The sequence below is a fragment of the Gorilla gorilla genome, chromosome 12, assembly GCF_029281585.2.
Source record: "Gorilla gorilla gorilla isolate KB3781 chromosome 12, NHGRI_mGorGor1-v2.1_pri, whole genome shotgun sequence".
NCBI lineage: Eukaryota > Metazoa > Chordata > Mammalia > Primates > Hominidae > Gorilla > Gorilla gorilla.
This window is the reverse complement of record NC_073236.2, coordinates 65,674,054-65,696,301: the sequence shown is the minus strand read 5'-3', so window position 1 is coordinate 65,696,301 and position 22,248 is coordinate 65,674,054. Positions and strand designations below refer to the sequence as shown.

The 22,248-nt window shown below is 48.9% G+C and overlaps 1 protein-coding gene across 2 annotated transcripts in view; it reads left to right on the top strand.

Moving 5' to 3' along the window:
• Nucleotides 1-17,776, top strand: part of TET3 (tet methylcytosine dioxygenase 3) — a 117,161-nt gene extending 99,385 nt beyond the window's left edge. For both annotated transcript variants that reach the window (XM_004029446.5, XM_019021500.4), the window contains 6 exons: nucleotides 443-651; nucleotides 2,496-2,646; nucleotides 5,493-5,582; nucleotides 6,117-6,254; nucleotides 11,838-12,174; nucleotides 12,954-17,776. In XM_004029446.5, the coding sequence (XP_004029495.4) occupies nucleotides 443-651; nucleotides 2,496-2,646; nucleotides 5,493-5,582; nucleotides 6,117-6,254; nucleotides 11,838-12,174; nucleotides 12,954-14,737 (2,709 nt within the window). In that variant the 3' untranslated portion in view covers nucleotides 14,738-17,776. The remainder of the gene's footprint in view (nucleotides 1-442; nucleotides 652-2,495; nucleotides 2,647-5,492; nucleotides 5,583-6,116; nucleotides 6,255-11,837; nucleotides 12,175-12,953) is intronic.
• The last annotated feature ends 4,472 nt before the right edge of the window (nucleotides 17,777-22,248 follow it).

Genomic DNA, 22,248 nt, shown 5'->3' with positions numbered 1-22,248 from the left:
GCCAGACTGTTTTCCACAGTGCCAGGCCCCTTGCATGTTAACTAAAAACACACAGGTAGGCAGCATTTTCTCTGCAAATGTTTTAGGATAACATAAAAATCTGACTGTATTTTGGCTTACAATTTTTATCTGTGTATTTTTACTCCTAAGCCTATGTAAGTCATCAGCAACTTAGATTTTGTGGTAATTATTTTTTATTTCACTCTCAAAATAACTTTTATGTTTTTGTTCCCTAACAAAACATTTGTTCCTAATAATGTTCCCTATTTGTTCCCTAATAATGGTCTCTTAGCTTGTAAGGTTGCTGTCTTCAGGGCATGACATCCCTAGAACCCTGCCGTTAAGACCTGCACCCTGGGTCTGTGTGACAGAGGGAGGGGTGGCACCATGCAGAGGAGCACGGGTACCTGGCTCCTGCCCCTCACACCCTGCGTCCCTGCAGGTGATCCGCAGGCACACGCTGGAGGAGAAGCTACTCTGCCTGGTGCGGCACCGGGCAGGCCACCACTGCCAGAACGCTGTGATCGTCATCCTCATCCTGGCCTGGGAGGGCATTCCCCGTAGCCTCGGAGACACCCTCTACCAGGAGCTCACCGACACCCTCCGGAAGTATGGGAACCCCACCAGCCGGAGATGCGGCCTCAACGATGAGTATGTAGCAGAGGGCTGCAGGGCCAGGGCCCACCTATAGGGTCCTGGGCAGCAAATACAGGAGACTGCAGGCAACCCTGGGGAAGGCTCCTAGGGGCCCTCTCTGCGGCACTGTTTGTCCTGCACAGTTAGGACTGTGATTGAGGAAGGCATATCCACAGATCTTGCTTGAGCTGGGTTCTAGCTCTGGCTCCGGAGGGTCTGCTAATTTGACTTCACCGTTAAACCCCAGGTCCATAACACTGGCACTAATGATATTAGCGAGTATGAAGTACATGTGCCCCATAAATAGAAGGTATCGAAGATATTTACAAAACCTGCCCTTGGCCGGGCGTGGTGGTCCATGCCTATAATCCCAGCACTTTGGGAGGCCGAAGTGGGTGGATCACAAGGTCAGGAGTTTGAGACCAGCCTGGCCAATACGGTGAAACCCCATCTCTACTAAAAATAAAAAAATTAGGCGTGGTGGCACACGCCTGTAGTCCCAGCTACTCGGGAGGCTGAGACAGAAGAATCGCTTGAACTCGGGGGGCGGAGGTTGCAGTGAGCTGAGATTGCACCACTGCACTCCAGCCTGGGCAACAGTGAGACTCCGTCTCAAAAACAAAAACAAACCCTGCCCTTATCAGAGTTTTTCCCATTTTTAAAAATGAAGGTATATTTATTTACAATAAAATTCATCCTCTTAGGTATATAGTTTTGACAAATGTTTACAGTCACGTATCTACCACCACCACAATTAAGATATGCAACAGGGCTGGGCATGGTGGCTCATGCCTTTGGTCGCAGCACTTTGGGAGGCCAAGGCGGGTGGATCGCCTGAGGCCAGGAATTCGAGACGAGCCTGGCCATCATGGCGAAACCCTGTCTTTACTAAAAATATAAAAATTAGCCAGGTGTGGTGATACATGCCTGTAATCCCAGCTACTAAGGAGGCTGAGGCATGAGAATCACTTTCACCCAGGAGGCAGAGGTTGCAGTGAGCCAAGATTGTGCCATTGCACTCCAGCCTGAGCAACAGAACAGGATTCCGTCTCAAAAAAAAAAAAAAGATACAAAACAGTTCCATCTTCCCGCCAAAGTGCCCCATACCCTTTATAAGCAAGCCCTCCCCTAGCCCTGGGCAGTCACCGGTCTTGTTTCCTGTTCCTGTAGGTTTGCCTCTGTGAGAATGTCACATAAATGGGATCATACAGGGTGTAGCTTTCTGAGTCTGGCTTCTTCCATTGAACATAGTGTTTTCAGTGTTCATCTGTGTTGACGTGTGTGTCAGTAGCTCGTTCCTTTTTATCAATGAGTCGTAATCCACTGTGTGGATCTATGACAGTTTGCTTATCCATTCCCCAGTTAGGGGCACTTGGGTTGTTTCCAGATTGTATTAAGCGTTAATTTTCATCTCAGTATACTTTGTTGAAAGGCCTGTTAGCATCTGGGCTATAGGAAATAGGCACGTTCAAACCCTGGGGCTCACATCATTTCCCTGTTCATATGGTCTGTGCTGGAGCTGGTTAAGATATTAGAGTTAAGGGAAAGTATAAACCTTAATGGGTTTTTACCAGATTCTTCCCCCTTACTTCCGTAAACCCATGTGCTACTTACTCCCAGCAACAGACTCAGTGTTAGACCTGCAGGCTCGCAGTGGTGCAGGCAGCAGAGGCTGCTTAGATCTGGCTTCCTACTCAAGGAAACTTGAGAAAGGGGTTGGGGGTGGGGAAGGATGAGTCTCAGTCACTGGGAGGCTGGTGGGTGCCAGGGCTCAGCAGGGCCACCCCTTGAGGGAGGAGGAGTACTCCAGAACGAAGGGATATTGCATCTGTATCCCTGACCTGTGCTGTGTGTTGCAGCCGGACCTGCGCTTGCCAAGGCAAAGACCCCAACACCTGTGGTGCCTCCTTCTCCTTTGGTTGTTCCTGGAGCATGTACTTCAACGGCTGCAAGTATGCTCGGAGCAAGACACCTCGCAAGTTCCGCCTCGCAGGGGACAATCCCAAAGAGGTGAGCAGAGCTGGGCGGGGACCCTGCCTCCCATCCTTTCTCGCCTGGCATCCTTCATGGTCCAGCGGGAGGTAGGACTGGCACGCCATGACTCAGATGCGCAGGAAGTGGAACTTGTTTTCATTTTTTTAAAAGCTGACCTTATCTTGCTGTGAAATAAGGGGTGTGTGGAGGGCACCAAGTGTGAAAAATTAGACTTAGCAGTTACGGGTGCCCCAGGCTCTTCCAATGTAAACCATCTCTTTTAGGTAAATACTCCAAATATCGAATACATATTCAAATCGCTTGTCAGAATTTGGCCCTCTCAGAGGTCATTTCTTCCCCCCATCTTCCCAGGACACCTTTCTGGGTGTGAGGTTTAGCAGGAAAGGCGGTCTCCCGCATGTGGGCCATCCTCTGGGCCTTTGCTGTACTTCCCAAGGTATCTCCCACCCTGCCTGGCTGCCGGACAGACGTCTCTGGGCAGTCGTCCGGGCCCTTGCAGTCTCCATGCTCGGGGCCTGGCCTGGTCCCTGGGCTCTGGACTGGTGTCCATACAGTATGACCGCTAGGCACGGCACCTTCTCTCTGCAGGCTCCTTACCCAGACCCCTGCCCTGCAGGGCCTCCCCTAGGCCCAAGACAGCAGGGGAAGGCGCCCTCAGGCCGTGGGGGCCGGAGCATCTGCTCAGGCCGCCTCCTCTCTGTTGTTTGTCCTCTGATGCCTGCATGGCAAAGGCCCTCCCGAGAGGCGGTCTCCACTCAGCTCCAAATGCAAGGAAGGCACAAGCCTATCCAGGTTGTCTGCCACTTTACCTTCCTCCTGCCTGGGCTCCTGAGCGGGTGGAGTGCTGGCTTCCTTTGCTAGGATACAGACAAATATCCAAATATGTGAACTCAAGTCGCAACCTTCCAAATCTCTCCAAGCTCCTAGTACCAGAAGGGCTTCCCACTTCCCGTGGCACAGGGACACCCTCTCTACACCAAAGCCTATGTCACCTTCTGTGCTCTGACTGCCAAGCTTGGGTCCTCATAAGAAAAAGGAAGCATTTTCAAATTCAGAACTCTTTGATTACCCCAGACCTGGCTTTTAGACTTAAATAGTCTAATAGACCTGTATGCAAATAGTCTAATTTGTTATTAGATTTTTATTTACGGTAAGATTCACCCTCCCCTACAAGCAGCAGATGTGGTTTCTTCAAAGAATGGAGCCCTGGGGCTACCAGGACCTAAGAACTACCAGGAATGGAAAGACATTGGCTTAATTTCTCTCAAATTCTTTCCCTGTTCTACCAACCGCCACTTCCTGTGCTCTTACGATGTGCTAAGCACTTTGCCAAGCCCCTCATAGGTTTCTCAGATGATTTCATGACCCCTCCACCCCAGTGATCTAGGCACTGTTACCCCTCACTTTACAGATGAGACAGATGGCTTCCTTAAGCCCATGCGGCTAGTTCATGGTGAAGGCAGGTTTGAAACTCAGGCCTGTGTGTCCCTAGAGCTCACAAGCCTCACCCCCTGCTGTGCTGGTGGCAGCATCTGGACAGCAGGCAGGGAGGTGGCCTGGCATCACTGGCCCAGGCTGGCCTGGTCAAGAGTGGCTGGCAGCCCTGACGACCCCACTGGATGTACAGCTGAGCTGTGGGTCTCCACCTTCCATTTCTCATTCTGTGTGCTTGGTTCTTTTTCTCTTTCCTCTCTTCCTGCTTTCTTCTTCATAAACCCTTTGTGCCTGTGCACGTGGTGTCCTAGGAGCCCTTCAAGCCCTGCTTGTTTTCGGAGGGCCAGACAGAGGCTGTGGATACCTGGAACTCTCTGCCACATGTCACCAGGGGCTGCTGCTTCACATAGAGCAGTGCTGTCCCACAGTACTTTCTGTGATGGTGGAAACATTCTCTGCTGTCCATACAGGAGCCACGTGTAGCTGCTGAGTATTTAAAATGGGACTAGTGCAACCGAGGGACTGAATTGCTTTAATTTTTATTAGAATTCAGGCCGGGCATGGTGGCTCACGCCTGTAATCCTAGCACTTTGGGAGGCCAAGGTGGTTGGATCACCTGAGGTCAGGAGTTTGAGACCAGCCTGGCCAACACGGCAAAACCCCATCTCTATTAAAAATATAAAAGAAATTAGCCGGGTGTGGGCACCTCTAATCCCAGCTACTCAGGAGGCTGAGGCAGGAGAATTGCTTGAACCCAGGAGATGGAGGTTGCAGTGAGCCAAGATCATGCCACTGCACCCCAGCCTGGGTGACAGAGTGAGCCTCTGTCTCAAAAAAAAAATTAGAATTCATCTGTATTTCTGTAGCTACATGTGGTTTGTGAATAACATTACGTAGTACGAGTCTAGCAGCTGGAGCTTTGAAGTCTGTCTGTATTCCTGGCTTATGACAGGCTCTGGGCTGGGCTGGGCTGGGCTGGGCTGGCTGTGGAATTTCTAGCATGGATCCTGCCTGCCTCTCTCTTCCTGTCTGTAGCCTGGGAGGAAGGATCCACAGTTGTTGCTCTTGGCTTTTTCAGTCCCACTGTGCCGCACCTCTGACCTAGGCTGTTCAGCACTCGAAAGCAAGAAACGTTTGATATGTTCTGGGCTGAACTGGGCAGGAGCCTGAAGGAGCAGTAGTTTAGCAGTCAGGATGACTAGACCTTCAGGCCGTGGCTTCCACAGCTTTTCCTGGGAGCCTCAATGTCCCCAGCTGTGAAGTGGACACAGCACCACAGCCCTCCTGAAGGAAAGGCCAGAAAGACACCTGATGACACCTCCCTCCCAGCCTCCCCCACGATGCTTCAGGAATGCCAGTCCACTTCCAGGGTGCAGGGTCTGCCAGGCGGGGCTGCTCTGGATGTGTGACTGCCCCTCTCTCTGCAGGAAGAAGTGCTCCGGAAGAGTTTCCAGGACCTGGCCACCGAAGTCGCTCCCCTGTACAAGCGACTGGCCCCTCAGGCCTATCAGAACCAGGTAACGGGCCCTGGGCCTTTTGCTGCCCACATGTCACCGTCCACATCTCTGCTCAGGCTCTGAAGGTGGGAAGTGGGAGAGTGGGCTCTTTTGCTCTCTTATGGGAAGAGCCTAGTCTAGAAGTAAAGCTATATGATGTAGTTCTTTGATAAAAACCCCTTTTTTACACCAGGCTACCTGCATCCCACACCGTCCCTCTTCTATCCTGGTCTCCCTTCCCCTGGTAACCCATCCACCTCCTCTGGTCTGGTATCCACTGGTGAGGCCCGAGTTTCTCTCACCTGTCACCCTTGTATCTCCTAGACAAGGCAAGGGGACTTGGGATAACCCAGAAGGAAGTAATTCCTACAGGAGACTGAAAGTAACTTTTTTGTAGCTGGGGCCTCTCAGCCAGAAAACCTCCCTCCTGCAGTCGAAGGGCAAGGTGACTATCATCCTTAACATCCCTCCTTCCAAGACCTGGCCTCCCCAGGTGCAGAATCGGGGCCACTCACCTCAGGTCATGTGAGCACCTCTCCTTGGCTGTCTACACAGGTGACCAACGAGGAAATAGCGATTGACTGCCGTCTGGGGCTGAAGGAAGGACGGCCCTTCGCAGGGGTCACAGCCTGCATGGACTTCTGTGCCCACGCCCACAAGGACCAGCATAACCTCTACAATGGGTGCACCGTGGTAAGCCTGTGCCCTGTCATAGCCCCACCTGTGGGGCAACTGTGGGAGGGAGTCCACCGTGGTCTTTTCAGAAAGGCAGGCTGAGGGTAGGGAGGGACCTGTAGACAGGATCCTCAGAACTCTGGAAGGTTCCCTGCAAGACGGCCTGCCCTCGCCCACCTCCCAGAGAAAACCTCACCAGAAAACCCTTGAACAGACAAGGCTGGCTTTGTGTCTGTGTCTTAGGGGGATGCTGCAGGATGTAGCCCCTCAAGCACCTGGAGTGCCCAGTTATCTAAAGTGTGGGCCCCGGTCTCTGTGGACACTTGGATTTAAATGCAAACAAACCCTTGATTCATTCTTTGGACAAATGTGTATTGAGTACCAGCTGTGCCCAGGCACTGCTCTGCATGCTGCGGGATGAAACGGACAAAGTTCCTGCCCAAGTATGTGTGGGAATGTCCTGTAGCAATGAAGGCCAAGAGGGAAAAATGAAGTAGGGTGAGGGATAAAGCAACAGGAGATGCTATTTTAGATGAGAGGCTGCTCTGAGGAGGGGACGTTTAAGTTGAGATGTGAATGGCGCAAGAGAGTGAGAGAGCCACTATCTGGGGGTAGAGTGCTCCAGGCAGAGGGACCAGCATGTGTGCAGGCTCCAAGCGGGGAGCAGGCTGGGTGTGTGTTCAGGGAACAACAGGAAGGGAGTAACTTACTGCAAGGGGCAGGGAGAGTGGGATTGGAGAGGCCGGCAGGGACCAGCTCACAGGGAGCCTTGAGGGCCAGGGGAGGGTTGCAGGGTTTGCTCTAAGTGTGATGGGAAGCTGTTGAGGGCTTCTCAGCTGGGCAGCAGTAAGTTTGCATTGTAAAGTTAGACGCACTCCTGCTGCTGCAGTTAGAGAATGAGGTGTGTGATGGTGGGGGCAGAGTGAGGTGAACGGGAAGGAATAAGAGGAAGGAGGCGAAGGAGGAGGCTGGGGCAGCCGTCCAGGCCAGAGGGGACACGGCTTGGGCAGGAGTCGGGGGAGGTGCTGATGGGACAGATTTTGGATGATGTGGAAGGGACTGCCAAGAGGATTTGCAGATGGGCTGGACTGTTATGTGAGCAGGACTTGAGGAGCACTCCAAGGCTTTTTGCTTGAGCATCTGGGTGAGTGTTGGTAACATGGACCGAGATGTAAGTAACAGGGGAAGGCTGAATTTAGGAGTAAGAAATCAAGAGTCCTGTTTCAAGATGCCTGCTAGACGTGCAGGTGGAGATATGGAGTAGGCAGGGGTCAAGGAGGGTCTGGAGAGCACGTGGTTTATAGTTAGAGCTGTGAGGCCGACGCCATCAGCAGGGGAGTGAGTGCAGATGGAGAAGAGAGGGGGTTTGGACTTGGGTAGGGGCTTCCTTGAAGGGATGATGCTGGCTGTCTGCTCTGCCTTTTAGCCAGGTTCTGGGCAGACAGGGCTTCCAGGGGCTGAGGACGAGGCAAGGGCACCAGCACATCTGCCTGGAAAGAGGGCTCCCAGATTCCGAGTGTAGCTTATGCCCCCTGGGGATTGATGGACCCCGCCCCCCTCGGGATTTCATTTCTCCACTTGTTTTCTATCACTGCCTCCAAGACTGAGAAGCAAGAAGGGGCAGCTCCTGCTGGCACTCAGTTGTGAGGATTTCTAGGTGAAATACACAGAAAGGGCATGCCCACAGTGTTAGAGAGACAAAGGAGCCCAGGGGGCCCTGGAAGGTGGGCGAGAGCAAGAGCACCATGAGGTGATCTGGATCGCAGAGCTTCTAGAGTTTGGGGTTGAAAAAAGGAGTATTTTCTTCCAAAATGAAAAGTATTGTTTTTTCCTAAACAAGACTCATTTTTTAAAAATTTAAATATTAAAAAGGTTGCCTGAAATCTCAGAGATAACCAGTTAGCAGTTTGATGACCATCCATTCAGACACCCAAATGTGTATGTGTGCACGAATGGCTTTATGAAATTTTACCCAAATGGGGTCACATTATATATACATGCTGTTCTATGACCTGCTTTTCTTAAGCTTTCTATGTCAGTGGACTTCATTTTCCGAGGCTGTATGTATGGCTCTGCCATCATTTATTTAACCAGTCCCCTATCAATGGACACTAAGTGCTTTCAGACATTTCCCTTCTGTAAACCACAGGGAGAGGCCATTCTTCTCACGTATTTGTGCAGTGGCGCAGTAACCTGCTTGAGATTGCATTGATGTTTACTTTTACAGGCTTGGGGCACTAATTCTCCTACTTACTTGGCAACACTGGATTTTGTCAGTCTCTTTCATCTTTGCCTGCTGCCTGAGTGGGAAACATATGATCTTATTTTAATTTGTGTTTATTACTAGAGAGGTTGAACATTTTTTCCTATTTCTTCTTACACATTTGAATTTCATCTTTGCGACTATCCTATTTATGTACTTTACTTATTTTTTTAATCAGGCTACCCTTACCTTTTGATATTTGTAAAGTATCTCTTGTAGGAAATACAGCTTCTGCCACATCTTATCTTTTGGATTTTCCCTTTGGTCTGTTGTTTATAGCGTTAGTCTGACAGACTGGTAGGAAGCAGGGCTGGGGCTGGCCAGTCCAACCCAGAAAGTACACAGGAGGCTGGTCAGAGCAGAGGAAGTCGTAGACCCACACATAGTCTGGGAAGAAACAAGCTGGGTAGGGCATGACACCAAACTCAGAGTGCCTCTAAGTGAAAGGGTTAATAAAGTTAGTGCCATAAAAATATAAGGTTTCTGTTCAGCGTAATAAAACACCATAATAACAATTGAAAGGCCAATACAAACTGGATACCTTGAGTTATCCTTGAGTTAAGAAAAGCAGGTCAGGCCGGGTGCAGTGGCTCACGCCTGTAATCCCAGCACTTTGGGAGGCCGAGATGGGTGGATCACCTGAGGTCAGGAGTTCGTGACCAGCCTGGTCAACATAGTGAAACCCCGTTTCTTCTAAAAATACAAAAAATTAGCTAAGCATGGTGGTAGGTGCTTGTAATCCCAGCTACTGGGGAGGCTGAGGCAGGAGAATCGCTTGAACCCGGGAGGCAGAGGTTGCAGTGAGCCGAGATGGCGCCACTGCACTCCAGCCTGTGCAATAAGAGCAAAACTCTGTCTCAAAAAAAAAAAAAAAAGAAAAGCAGGTCAGGCTGGGCACGGTGGCTCACACCTGTAATGCCAGCACTTTGGGAGGCTGAGGTGGGAGGCTCACTTGAGCCCAGGAGTTTGAGACCAGCCTGAGGAATATGGCAAAACCCCGTCTCTACAAAAAATACCAAAAATTTGCTGGGCGTGGTTGTGCATGCTTGTAGTCCCAGCTACTCAGGAGGCTGAGATGGGAGGATCACTTGAGCCCAGGAGGTTGAGACTGCAGTGAGCTGTGTCACACCACTGCACTGCAGCCTGGGCAATAGAGTAAGACCTTATCTCAAAAAGAAAAAGAAGAAAAAGAAAAAAAAAGAAAAAGAAAAGCAGGTCACAGAATAGCATGTATATGTAATGTAATCCGATTTGTAGTTTTATATAGCCATACATGCACACACACACACGCATACATTCAGATGTCTGGGTAGTCATCTAAACACTAACAATGACTAATAATTCACAGAGCTCCAACTGCTACAATATTTGTAACAAGTGATAAAGAAATTATAACCTTAATATGCAAAGATGACTTCGTGATTTAAAAAATGACAAGTCATATATAGTAGTGGGCAAAAGTCATAAAACTCGCAAAAGAAGGAAGACAGTGAGAGAATTGTGTTAAAATGGGCCAAGGATTTATTTTAATCGGATATGGTAAGACATGCAGACCTGGATAATTGTCAGGAAAGAACTTTATACTCAGATCCTAGAAACAGGAGGGCAGGTCATGCTCTGGGGCTACTCAGGGGAGCACCGGGCCAGTCAGGAGGCAGAAGAGGAAGAGTGGGGAGCATGGCCCAGAGTCTTTAGTGGGGTTTTGCAGGGAAGAATGGGTGATGCAGGGTAGCTACACTGGGGAAGTTTAGGATTGAACAGTTTGAATATTTTAGCAGGCTCTGAGCTATGGGGTGGTTCCTCATGCACGGCCCTCTATTAAGGCCAGGGAAATATTGGTTTGGTGTGTGAGTTTGATAAAGGAGATGGCGGGGGGCTGTGAGCTCTGGATTTGCTGGTTCATATATCAGAGGCACACTCGCAGGGAGCCATTTGCTATCTCTGAGAATTAAGTAGCCCTGGGAGGGGCAGCCTCTCTGGGATCAAGACCCCAAATGCCAGAGCATCAAAAATATAGAAAATAAGAAAATAGAGTCAACACAAAAGTAGAGAGTAAACTTGAATAAAAAAGCAAATCTTGTGAGAAATGTACACCAACAACGAGATCGATTTTAACAGTGAGCAAAAAGTTTTTAAAGAAATTAGTGGAAAAAATATAGGAAAGTTGAAACACATTCTGCTGGTATGAGTGAAAAACCGAATCATTTTTGAGGGTAGTCTGGCAGTATGTGGCAGTTCTACTTAACATTCATTCTAAGGAATTAAGAATCTTACAAAATTTAGCTAAAAGGGTATTTCAAAAAGTATTGTTTATGGTATAAAAAAATTGGAAACAAGTTGAAATATTTGATAATGAGATTAACACATTGATACAGTAGAATAATATTACACAGCTCTAATCATATTGGGGGAGAATATTTAATGCACAGGAAAATATTTATACTATGTTAAGAAAAAAATGAAGCTATTATGTGACCATATGCATAATACCCCCTTTAATTACCAAAAAGTAATTGTGTACTTGTGTATGTACACAATTAGGTGACCGTGATATTTAAAATGATTACTTCTGGGTGGTGGGATGGGAGATTTTGTTTCCTTTTTGCTTGCCTAAATTTTCTATAATCAGCACATAGAGTTTATAATAAAAAGGAAACTTTTTTTTTTTTTTTTTGAGACGGAGTTTCACTCTTGCTGCCCAGGCTGGAGTGTAGTGGCATGATCTTGGCTCACTGCAACCTCCATCTCTGGGTTCAAGCAGTTCTCCTGTCTCAGCCTCCCAAGTAGCTGGGATTACAGGCGCATGCCACCAAGCCAGGCTAATTTTTATATTTTTGGTAGAGACAGGGTTTCATCATATTGGTCAGGCTAGTCTCGACCTCCTGACCTCAGGTGATCCGCCCGCCTTGGCCTCCCAAAAGGAAACGTATTTTAAGAGCAAAAGGAGGCTGAGTGTTTAGAACAAGGAAGATAATGGTGGACGGTCTGAGCTTCACTGGGCAACGTGGTGCCATGGCGTCAGTGCTATGCCAGAGGGCAGAGCAAGCCTCCAGGTCCTGGCCAGGCCCCTTGCCAGGTATCTCATCTCCTCTCAGCCTTCTTAGGATCATAGGGGATAACGTGCCTTGAAAGTTGATGAGTGGACTGTAAGTGCTGGTGATACTGTTGCCCCGTGAACCAAGATCAATGTGCTTTCCACAAACTCTCGGAAGTAGTAGTGGCTGGTATTGGGATTGTGTGGGGAAAGATGAGGTCATGTGCTTTGGGTGCTCAGACCCCTCTCTCCCAGCACTCGGTCCCCCAACCCCATGTCCTCTCTCCCCCACTGCTTGGGGTAGGTCTGCACCCTGACCAAGGAAGACAATCGCTGCGTGGGCAAGATTCCCGAGGATGAGCAGCTGCATGTTCTCCCCCTGTACAAGATGGCCAACACGGATGAGTTTGGTAGCGAGGAGAACCAGAATGCAAAGGTGGGCAGCGGAGCCATCCAGGTGCTCACCGCCTTCCCCCGCGAGGTCCGACGCCTGCCTGAGCCTGCCAAGTCCTGCCGCCAGCGGCAGCTGGAAGCCAGAAAGGCAGCAGCCGAGAAGAAGAAGATTCAGAAGGAGAAGCTGAGCACTCCGGAGAAGATCAAGCAGGAGGCCCTGGAGCTGGCGGGCATTACGTCGGACCCAGGTGTGTGGGGGGAGGGTGCCCGCTGGGAGTCACAATGGCACTGTCCTCATGGGGGCCCCTGCTCTTCCACGCACCCTCCTGCATCACACTGGAACTGGGGCCTCTGCTTAATTGTCAGTCAGAAGGGTATCTGCAGCAGCCACAGCCAGCCTGATAGGAGGCTGTGGGGACACAAGTACAGCAGGACTTGTTATCTGCGTGGAACTGAGCTTGGTAGAGGGGAAGCACTGGGTTTCTCCTCTAGTTTGCATCCCTCAGAGAATCAGAGGCTCCCCTCTGAGCTCTAGTTTGCTCCCCTCTGAGATACTGAGGTGAGTAGCAGCACTTCAGGACATGTGGGTGTGTGCCAGGGCAGCAGGGCTATGGGCGGAGACAGTTGCTGGCAGGCATCTGAGTTCTCATTCTCCTGGCCCTGGTCCCTGCAGTGATCCCGACTGGGCTGGGCACAGAGTGGGTGGTGGTGGTTCAGTACAACTTCTGGAGTTCTCTAGGGTGAGGAGAGGAGTCGGTGGGGGTACTGTGGACCCTGCATGAGCTGCTTCTCAGCAGGGATCACCTCCTCCCACCCCCAGTGGGGCTGGGGCTGGGGCCTGTGCTGAGCAGGGCCCAGGGAGTACGACCCGTTCTGGGCTGGACATGCCTCAGCACCTCACCTGCCTGTCCCAAAAGAGGAAACATCCCTGGGAAAGAGGGAGGGTCCATCCCCAGTCCCCCACCCAGGGCCTCTCCAGGCTGTGGTGTTGTCTGCCCCTGTGCCATCTTGCCTTCTGTTTCCCCAGGCCTGTCTCTGAAGGGTGGATTGTCCCAGCAAGGCCTGAAGCCCTCCCTCAAGGTGGAGCCGCAGAACCACTTCAGCTCCTTCAAGTACAGCGGCAACGCGGTGGTGGAGAGCTACTCGGTGCTGGGCAACTGCCGGCCCTCCGACCCTTACAGCATGAACAGCGTGTACTCCTACCACTCCTACTATGCACAGCCCAGCCTGACCTCCGTCAATGGCTTCCACTCCAAGTACGCTCTCCCGTCTTTTAGCTACTATGGCTTTCCATCCAGCAACCCCGTCTTCCCCTCTCAGTTCCTGGGTCCTGGTGCCTGGGGGCACAGTGGCAGCAGTGGCAGTTTTGAGAAGAAGCCAGACCTCCACGCTCTGCACAACAGCCTGAGCCCGGCCTACGGTGGTGCTGAGTTTGCCGAGCTGCCCAGCCAGGCTGTTCCCACAGACGCCCACCACCCCACTCCTCACCACCAGCAGCCTGCATACCCAGGCCCCAAGGAGTATCTGCTTCCCAAGGCCCCCCCAATCCACTCAGTGTCCAGGGACCCCTCCCCCTTTGCCCAGAGCTCCAACTGCTACAACAGATCCATCAAGCAAGAGCCAGTAGACCCGCTGACCCAGGCTGAGCCTGTGCCCAGAGACGCTGGCAAGATGGGCAAGACGCCTCTGTCCGAGGTGTCTCAGAATGGAGGACCCAGTCACCTTTGGGGACAGTACTCAGGAGGCCCAAGCATGTCCCCCAAGAGGACTAACGGTGTGGGTGGCAGCTGGGGTGTGTTCTCGTCTGGGGAGAGTCCTGCCATCGTCCCTGACAAGCTCAGTTCCTTTGGGGCCAGCTGCCTGGCCCCTTCCCACTTCACAGATGGCCAGTGGGGGCTGTTCCCCGGTGAGGGGCAGCAGGCGGCTTCCCACTCTGGAGGACGGCTGCGAGGCAAACCGTGGAGCCCCTGCAAGTTTGGGAACAGCACCTCTGCCTTGGCTGGGCCCAGCCTGACTGAGAAGCCGTGGGCGCTGGGGGCAGGGGATTTCAACTCGGCCCTGAAAGGTAGTCCTGGGTTCCAAGACAAGCTGTGGAACCCCATGAAAGGAGAGGAGGGCAGGATTCCAGCCGCAGGGGCCAGCCAGCTGGACAGGGCCTGGCAGTCCTTTGGTCTGCCCCTGGGATCCAGCGAGAAGCTGTTTGGGGCTCTGAAGTCAGAGGAGAAGCTGTGGGACCCCTTCAGCCTGGAGGAGGGGCCGGCTGAGGAGCCCCCCAGCAAGGGAGCAGTGAAGGAGGAGAAGGGCGGTGGTGGTGCGGAGGAGGAAGAGGAGGAGCTGTGGTCGGACAGTGAACACAACTTCCTGGACGAGAACATCGGCGGCGTGGCCGTGGCCCCAGCCCACGGCTCCATCCTCATCGAGTGTGCCCGGCGGGAGCTGCACGCCACCACGCCGCTTAAGAAGCCCAACCGCTGCCACCCCACCCGCATCTCGCTGGTCTTCTACCAGCACAAGAACCTCAACCAGCCCAACCACGGGCTGGCCCTCTGGGAAGCCAAGATGAAGCAGCTGGCGGAGAGGGCACGGGCACGGCAGGAGGAGGCTGCCCGGCTGGGCCTGGGCCAGCAGGAGGCCAAGCTCTACGGGAAGAAGCGCAAGTGGGGGGGCACTGTGGTTGCTGAGCCCCAGCAGAAAGAGAAGAAGGGGGTCGTCCCCACCCGGCAGGCACTGGCTGTGCCCACAGACTCGGCGGTCACCGTGTCCTCCTATGCCTACACGAAGGTCACTGGCCCCTACAGCCGCTGGATCTAGGTGCCAGGGAGCCAGCGTACCTCAGCGTCGGGCCTGGCCCGAGCTGTCTCTGTGGTGCTTTTGCCCTCATACCTGGGGGCGGGTTGGGGGTGCAGAAGTCTTTTTATCTCTATATACATATATAGATGCGCATATCATATATATGTATTTATGGTCCAAACCTCAGAACTGACCCGCCCCTCCCTTACCCCCACTTCCCCAGCACTTTGAAGAAGAAACTACGGCTGTCGGGTGATTTTTCCGTGATCTTAATATTTATATCTCCAAGTTGTCCCCCCCCCTTGTCTGGGGGGTTTTTATTTTTATTTTCTCTTTGTTTTTAAAACTCTATCCTTGTATATCACAATAATGGAAAGAAAGTTTATAGTATCCTTTCACAAAGGAGTAGTTTTAAATTCCATTTAAAATGTGTATTTATTGGATTTTTTAAAAGCGACAATAGTAATGGTAAAGGATGGGCAGGAAAGGCCAGTAGTGCTCCCCCGCCCAGTCTCGCTGGGTCTGGCGAGCCAAGCCCCTCGGGCGCTGGCGAGGTCCTCAGCCATCTGCCCCTCGAGAGCCAAGCGCGGACGGTAGCCACCCAGTTCATCCCTCCCGACATAACACCCCTTCCCTTTGGGGAAGGGAGCCTCAGGACAGCTTCTGTCCTCTCTGATAGGATGGCAGAGTCTGCAGAAAACCATCTGGGGTCCCTTTTCCAGTCCCCGGCTTGGAGTCGAAGGGCAGATGCACCCCAGGCCAGCCCCACGAGATGCTGGCATAGCTTTCCCCAGAAACCAGGTTGGAAGTAGATGGCTTCAAGCTTGCTAGTCTCCACACTGAATCCTCTGTCCGTTATTTATGGAGTCACACGATGTCATGGTTCACTAGGCAGCACCTCACGCTGGAGCTGGAGTGCGAGGTTCTTAGGGGCCGCGCCCACCATGTTGCCAAGCCAATGCATGCTGAGCTGAAGGAATTTGTCTTAGTGGCAGTTTTTTAAAAAATGCCCCCAAAGTCTATGCTGATACTGAAAAAGGGCTACTGTATCTTTAAAAACAGGAAGTTGAACCCAAGCTGTGAAAAGCCAGTGGTGCTCTGTGCATGGTGCTGTGCGGAGCCTGGTGCTGTAGTGTTGTGCTGGGACTTTCTTGACTCTTGGGCAGGTCGCATCCTACAGGAGCTCAGCAGACCAGTGTAACAACAGTTAATGCATCTATCCTGATCCCTGAATTTCCACATTGGACAATGGTGCATGCCTCACACCTGAGCCTGCTTCCTCCATGCTATCATTGGGTTCGGGGGCCTACACTTAACAATTTTAAAGTGCAAGAGTCAAACATTTTCAACAGGTTGCTATAATTTTCCTCCCTAATTGGTGCCATTTCTCCATTTGATCATTTTCTTTTTTTCCTTTCTCCCCTCTTCATCCACTTTAATATAGCTGTTCTGAAATTCTGGTGCATTCATTCGGTTCTTTGAAATGAGAATGTGGTGCTTAATTTTTGTGACGTTGTTGAGAGAGGTTGGGCCTGATGGGAGCGACACTCATTATCACCAAGTCAAACTTTGTTGGAGTGTTGGTTTTTCTTGTGATATTAGCAGAAATGATCTCATGCTAGCCATGTGGATGTGTGTGTGGTGAATGGGGGGCTTCATCAGGACACACAGAGGGGAATGTGGCCACACAGTGGATGACCACCAAGCCCTGAGATGAACAGGTATTTACTGAGCAGTTGTATTCAGATATGGGTCTTCATGAATCATGTTTAACAATCAGATGACCGCTATAGGCAAGTTCCTGAGCTTCCGGGTGCCTTGAGTAAGAGCTGAGAACCGGCCCGCTGGGTGTTTACTGTATCTGTTTGGAAGCACTGGCGGAGGGTCGTTGTAAGATGTCCTGAGCATTTATGTGGTCTGGTTTTAACTGTAAATAGTGAAAGATTTTTTTAAGCACTTTTGCCTAGATTTAAACAGCAACTTGAAAAAAAAAGTATGTTTTAACATGTAATTGTGGGAGAAATTGTAAATAGTAGCTGAATATTTAATGTGCTTTGTCTATCCTCCACTTTTACCATATTCTGTAAAGTTGCATTTATTTTACAGGACAAAAAAATGAAATATTATTGCTTTTGAAATAAATACCCAAGAGCTTATCAGGACTTAGAATTATTCAGAACTCAGATTTATAGGAAACCTCTGACCTTCAGTTTGACAAGCTAAAGGAAGCAGAGTCTTTAATGAGCATGCTAATTTTCTAGTTTTGAGGAAAAATTGGGTCCTTTAAATGCTATTTTGCTTATCGCATCAGTACTTTTATGCAGGTCTCATTTGACTCCGTGCTTAGGTAGATGCGGGGGTGCCTTGAAAACTTCATTTTAAATGATCTTAAGCAAGAAATACAATATTTTACGAAACATTTGGAGAATGTGACCGTCTGTATGACCCGTGGAAGCCCCAGGTTGGCTGTTGGTTTGGAAGGTCCCGAGTGTAACCCAGGTGATTCTGATACTTGGCATGTGTGAATCTTCCTGATGTATGTTAAATAAACTCTTCCCCTCATCACCCTTTGGTAGGAAAGCCATTAGATGAAAGGAGAAACCAATACAAGCTAAAAGCATGCAACGTCTGTCCCCCAGCCCAAACAGCCTTGGTTCATCAGTTTCTGCAGTAGGAAATAGGCTGCTGAGAGGTGAGTCAAGAGGCAGTCTCCATTGGATGTCCCCACTCCCCTCAGAATGGCGTTTCCAGAGTTAGGCGGTGTGGTTGCCGTGCTCAAGCCCATGCTGATTTGTACACTACATGTCTAACCTACCTCAAATCTCAGTCATTAAAATTAGCATGCTTTAGACATATATTTAAAAAGTAACTATGCACAGCTCTTTATCCCCCCCTTGCTGCTGAAGGTTTCTTAAAGAGAAAAATCAAATTTTTATTTTTTACTGGCACTATCATTTTTTAAGTCCTAAAGATGATTAACAGACATTTTTATCATGAGAAGAAAAATAAAGCCATTGCAACTAAAGAACCTAACAGCATGACCAAGTTCGAAGAGTCATATTATAGCAACGGAAATCGATGGCGTCTTAGTCATCTCCCCAGTGTGCCCTGTCCACGGACACCATCCACGTGCAGTGCAAACATTTGGTTCCTTTTCTGCTCTGTTTTGTTTTCCCTGCCTGTTGCGTGCAAGGGAAGTGCTTGTAAAGTTCTGTGCTACGAGATTTTTAAAATAAAAATCGCTTCGCAGCAGGTTCTCACAAAATAACTGGTGCTAGCTCAAGAAATCATCATCTGACCATCAGAAATCTTGACTAAAGGTGTTGCATGGATTTGGGGGTTTTTTGGTTTTTGGTTTTGGGTCTGGTTTTTAGCAGGGCCAATGTTTCCCACACCCCGGCTTCATGGGTACTGCTTTGCCTTCTCACCAAGGTGACGATGGTGTGTGTGGAAAGAGATGATACCCCACCGCCCCCTCTTGGTCCTTCCACCAGCCTCTTTTGGAAACAGTAGTTTGCAGAGCAAGGGATTTTTAAAGCGCTAAAGCAAGGAAAGAAGTAGCAGAGCTTAACTGCTTTGTACCACACAGCAGTAGATGTGCAAGGACGGTTGACAGTGAGTCGATGATAACCTAATTTCATTGAGAGAAACCCAGCCAGACTTGCTTCTAGAGGTTTAATCACCATGAGATCTCAAACCAAGGCAAAGCTGGTGGAAAACTATATGATATCCCTGACGTGCCTCAACCAGTATCTCTTTCCTTTTGTTACTGAAGTGTGTTTTATGGACTAGGAAGCATTTTTATGAATTGAAATAGTCTAAATAAAATGGTGCTATGGTGTTTTAATGTGACTGTCCCTGATCCTGTCTTGCTGAGGTGCTATCAACGTTCTGAAACCACAACCAACCAAAAACAAGGTGGGCTCCAGTCTCTTGGCTTTTTTTTTTCCCTCCCCTCTTTTGGTGCTGTCTTAGACCCGTTTACCGTGCTATAATCTGCTCTGAGCAGTGTTGTGTTGTGTTGTATTGTTCTTCCCTTGGTGGCCAAACAAAGCAAGTCGAGAAGGCAGCTATCTCCCTTTCTGTGATCGGGAGTGGGCCTGCCTGGCTTGGCAGGTGCTTTGGTTCCACACCTGTCTTCTCAGGCTTGATGTGAAAGAAAGGGCGAAGGGTTTTTTGAGTTTTTGTTTTTGAGGAAGGGGAGTTGGGTACTTCTGCCTCTCCTAGCATGATAGGCATTCTTATAGCCAGGGACAGATTTTCTCCTGCAGCCCAGGGTGCTAAGCAGACATCTCTGGGAGTCCCAAGGGCACACCAAGGGAGACCAGATGGATCTCCTTCCTCCCCTGGCACTGGCTGGGACCATGGTGGGCAGGGGCTTCATTCTCTGACCCAGTGTTGCTTCTGCCTCTCATTGGTAACCCCTTATGTTCGGACTAAAGGAAGGAGCTTTCTTTGCTCACTCGATGCCACTGAGGCTGCTTTTTAGTTGGTGCTAACCTAAATTTCTTCTTGGGTCCACAGAAGTTGATGTTTTAAAAACTCACCAGGAAGCTCCATTTTGTGTCATCCACTGTCACAATAATTTTTTTAAATACCTCAAAAACAGGACATCATGACAACTTCAGTAAAGTAGATTCCATGAGGGTCTGATACCTGCAGGTTGTCCGTCTGATGACATACTTGACCTTGAAAAATCTGGGGTCATTTTGTTTTTCATTCTTCAGCAGTTAAGATAGCGGAACGCCGAAAGGAAGGAGCGTAGTTGGCTGTATTTCATGTTTAAGTTTTGCTTTTGAATAAAATGTGAATTTCTTATGCCCATCTCATTGAGCTTTCTCAGTCATTGTTGCTGTCATTTGAAATGACTCCCTCAAAACCTAGTTTTATTAGCCAGCTGCCTCTGCTGTAGTACATGGCCAACTTCAACATACCCTGGACCAAAACATTTTTGAGGTGCATACCCCCAGCATAAGTTATACAGTCCCACATCCAGGTGCACAGAGTGCGAGTGCACTCCGCGAGTGTGGGGGGAGGGGCGGCCCCCTCTGGTGCTCCCAACCCTTCCTCCTGCAGAGCTGCAGGCAAGAGCAGAGCAATAGGCTTCTCCCCCTGAGCAGAGACCGCAGCACAGAAATGCAAGGTCTAAAGTTGCTTTTTGCCTAAGAATCAGCGAGCGATTTGGCCTACTTCCTCATTGGCTTCTATTCTGATATCAGGGATGCTTTTTGTAGTGGTATTGTTTGCTCCCTCTTCGCGTTTTGACTACCCGTCATTCAGGGGTAACTCATCACTCTTCACACGGGGATTTAAATTAAGAAACTAATTGGCTCATTTGAACATTCCAAATTTTCTTGGTTTCAATACCCTTTTTTTTCTTTTGAGGGGAAAAGAGGGGAGAAAAACAGGAGTGATGTCATTTCTTTTTCATGTATTCCAATTAAACAAGGGCAGGTCGTATAATGGCATATTAATACATTAGACTTAATCTAGAACCCCTGTAGCTTTTTGATGTGTTTTATTTCTTATCTCTTTGAATTCCTGTTTGGTTACTTGGCTTCCAATGGAGGTGAACTTAACAACCATACTTGAATATTCCGTCTTGACTTTGTAAACTGTGGCTACTTGAAATGAAGTTTATCTGGGGTTGATGGATGAATGGTAGATTTTTGCAATGTCTCAAGGCAATAGGATGTGTATTAAACTGTAGATATTCTTAGTACAGTAAATTTATGCTGATAATTTTATTTTGTATAATTTTTACCTTTTTGTTAATATTTTTTTCCTTCCACTTTATTGGTTTGCCTCCTGAGCTACCCCTCCTTACCCTCCCTTCTCCCTCAGTGTTTCAGTAAATTTAATTTAGGGTGCCTAGAAATTGCAAGTATGTATCCTTTTTGATTTGTATTTTATTATAATTTACACAAACAACTGGGTTTGTGAACTGTATTACTCCTGGTATCTTTAAAATATTGTGGGTGTTTTAATAAATTTTATATTTATTTTTTGCACTCAAATTCAGTGTGGGTTCTCTTTTTCCCCTCCTTGAACCAGGACTGGAATGTGATGTGTCAGGTACCCTGTAACCTCACCCACCCACCGTATGTTGTAGATGTACAAATGAAGCCCTCACTAATAGCAGCAGCGGAACCTGGCCTTGTCCATTCTGCCACCTGGATAAAGGAATGTTCAGAGGCTGTCAGCTGTTAAAACGGGATCTAAAGCGGGAAAATAGAGATGGCCTTTTTCTCATCTATGTTTCTCTTTTTGTTTTCTTTCCCTTTTATGTTTTTTTGTCCATTTTTTTCTTTCCACTGGGAGATACCTCCCTCCTACTAAAATTAACTTCTGATGTTTGTTAGGTTTGCTAAAGGATCACCGAATGCTGCTTGGTTCGGATGGCTTGAACAGCAAGTCTAGTAGGGATTGGCTAATACGGAACCCGAGATTCTGCTGACCAGCGGCAGAGGTTTCCCGCAAGATCCCATGCCTGGAGCTACCTTCTTTAATTCAAATTGCCAATTCTGGAGGTGGCTGTCCTTGAAAAGGGAATATGAATTGAGGAAGGAGAAGAGAGAATAGTGAATCTGCTCGCTCTTCCTCCTGCATGAAACATCTGACTGAAATTGATCCAGTGTCTTTGAGGGACAACCAGCCCAGCTGTTGATAAGGACTTCAGCAATATCCCAACATCCCAAGTCACTCTAGATGGGAAAGTTCATCTCTGAGGGCATCTGAGTGAAAATACCATGATCATAATGAGTGCCAGGTGATCGGCTTGGAGGTTTTTATCTCCATTTTACTTTGCTTGCAAAGGAACCCACTGGAAATGCCTTGGCACACCTTCAAACATGTTTATATGTTTTACAAAAGCGGGATCACACTGTGTTTTGTAACCTGCTTTCCTCCTTGAGTTGGAAGAGACCTAGTTCTGTCCCCTTCCTGAGCGCCTGTCATGATGGTTCCATCTGCAGAGCCTGAAGGGAGGGCCAGGACATTCCTCCTTCAGCTGGGGCTGGTTTCACTATTGGTTAGCTATAAATATGCTGCCATCTCTTCTTACACAAGTTCCATGTTAAATATAGAAAATTAGAAGACAGAAGTTCTTAAAAGTTATCTGAAATCCCACCACGAGAGAACCGCATATTGGTTGCAAACATTTTGAGTGTGTAACATTTTGAGTGTGTAAATACGACCCATATGTATTTTTTCAAATGGAATACAATAATACAATGTTGTAATCTTTTTGCACTTAAACTATCTTTATCAGTATGCAGAATAGCATCTTTTTAAATAGTTGCCTAGCAATGTTTTTAGTATGGATACAGAAGCATTTAATCATCCCTGTATCACCAAACTCTTTAACATCCCAAGTTGTTGCAATTATAAATTGAACTAATCTAAATGTGCCTCCATGTAAATCCCACTCAGTCTATTTCTTTCTACGCTAAGAAGCGTTGCAGTAAATTCCCCTCTGCCACATGACTACATTCTTAATTCCATAAACCTTCTTGTAACAGGTCCAGGCCCTG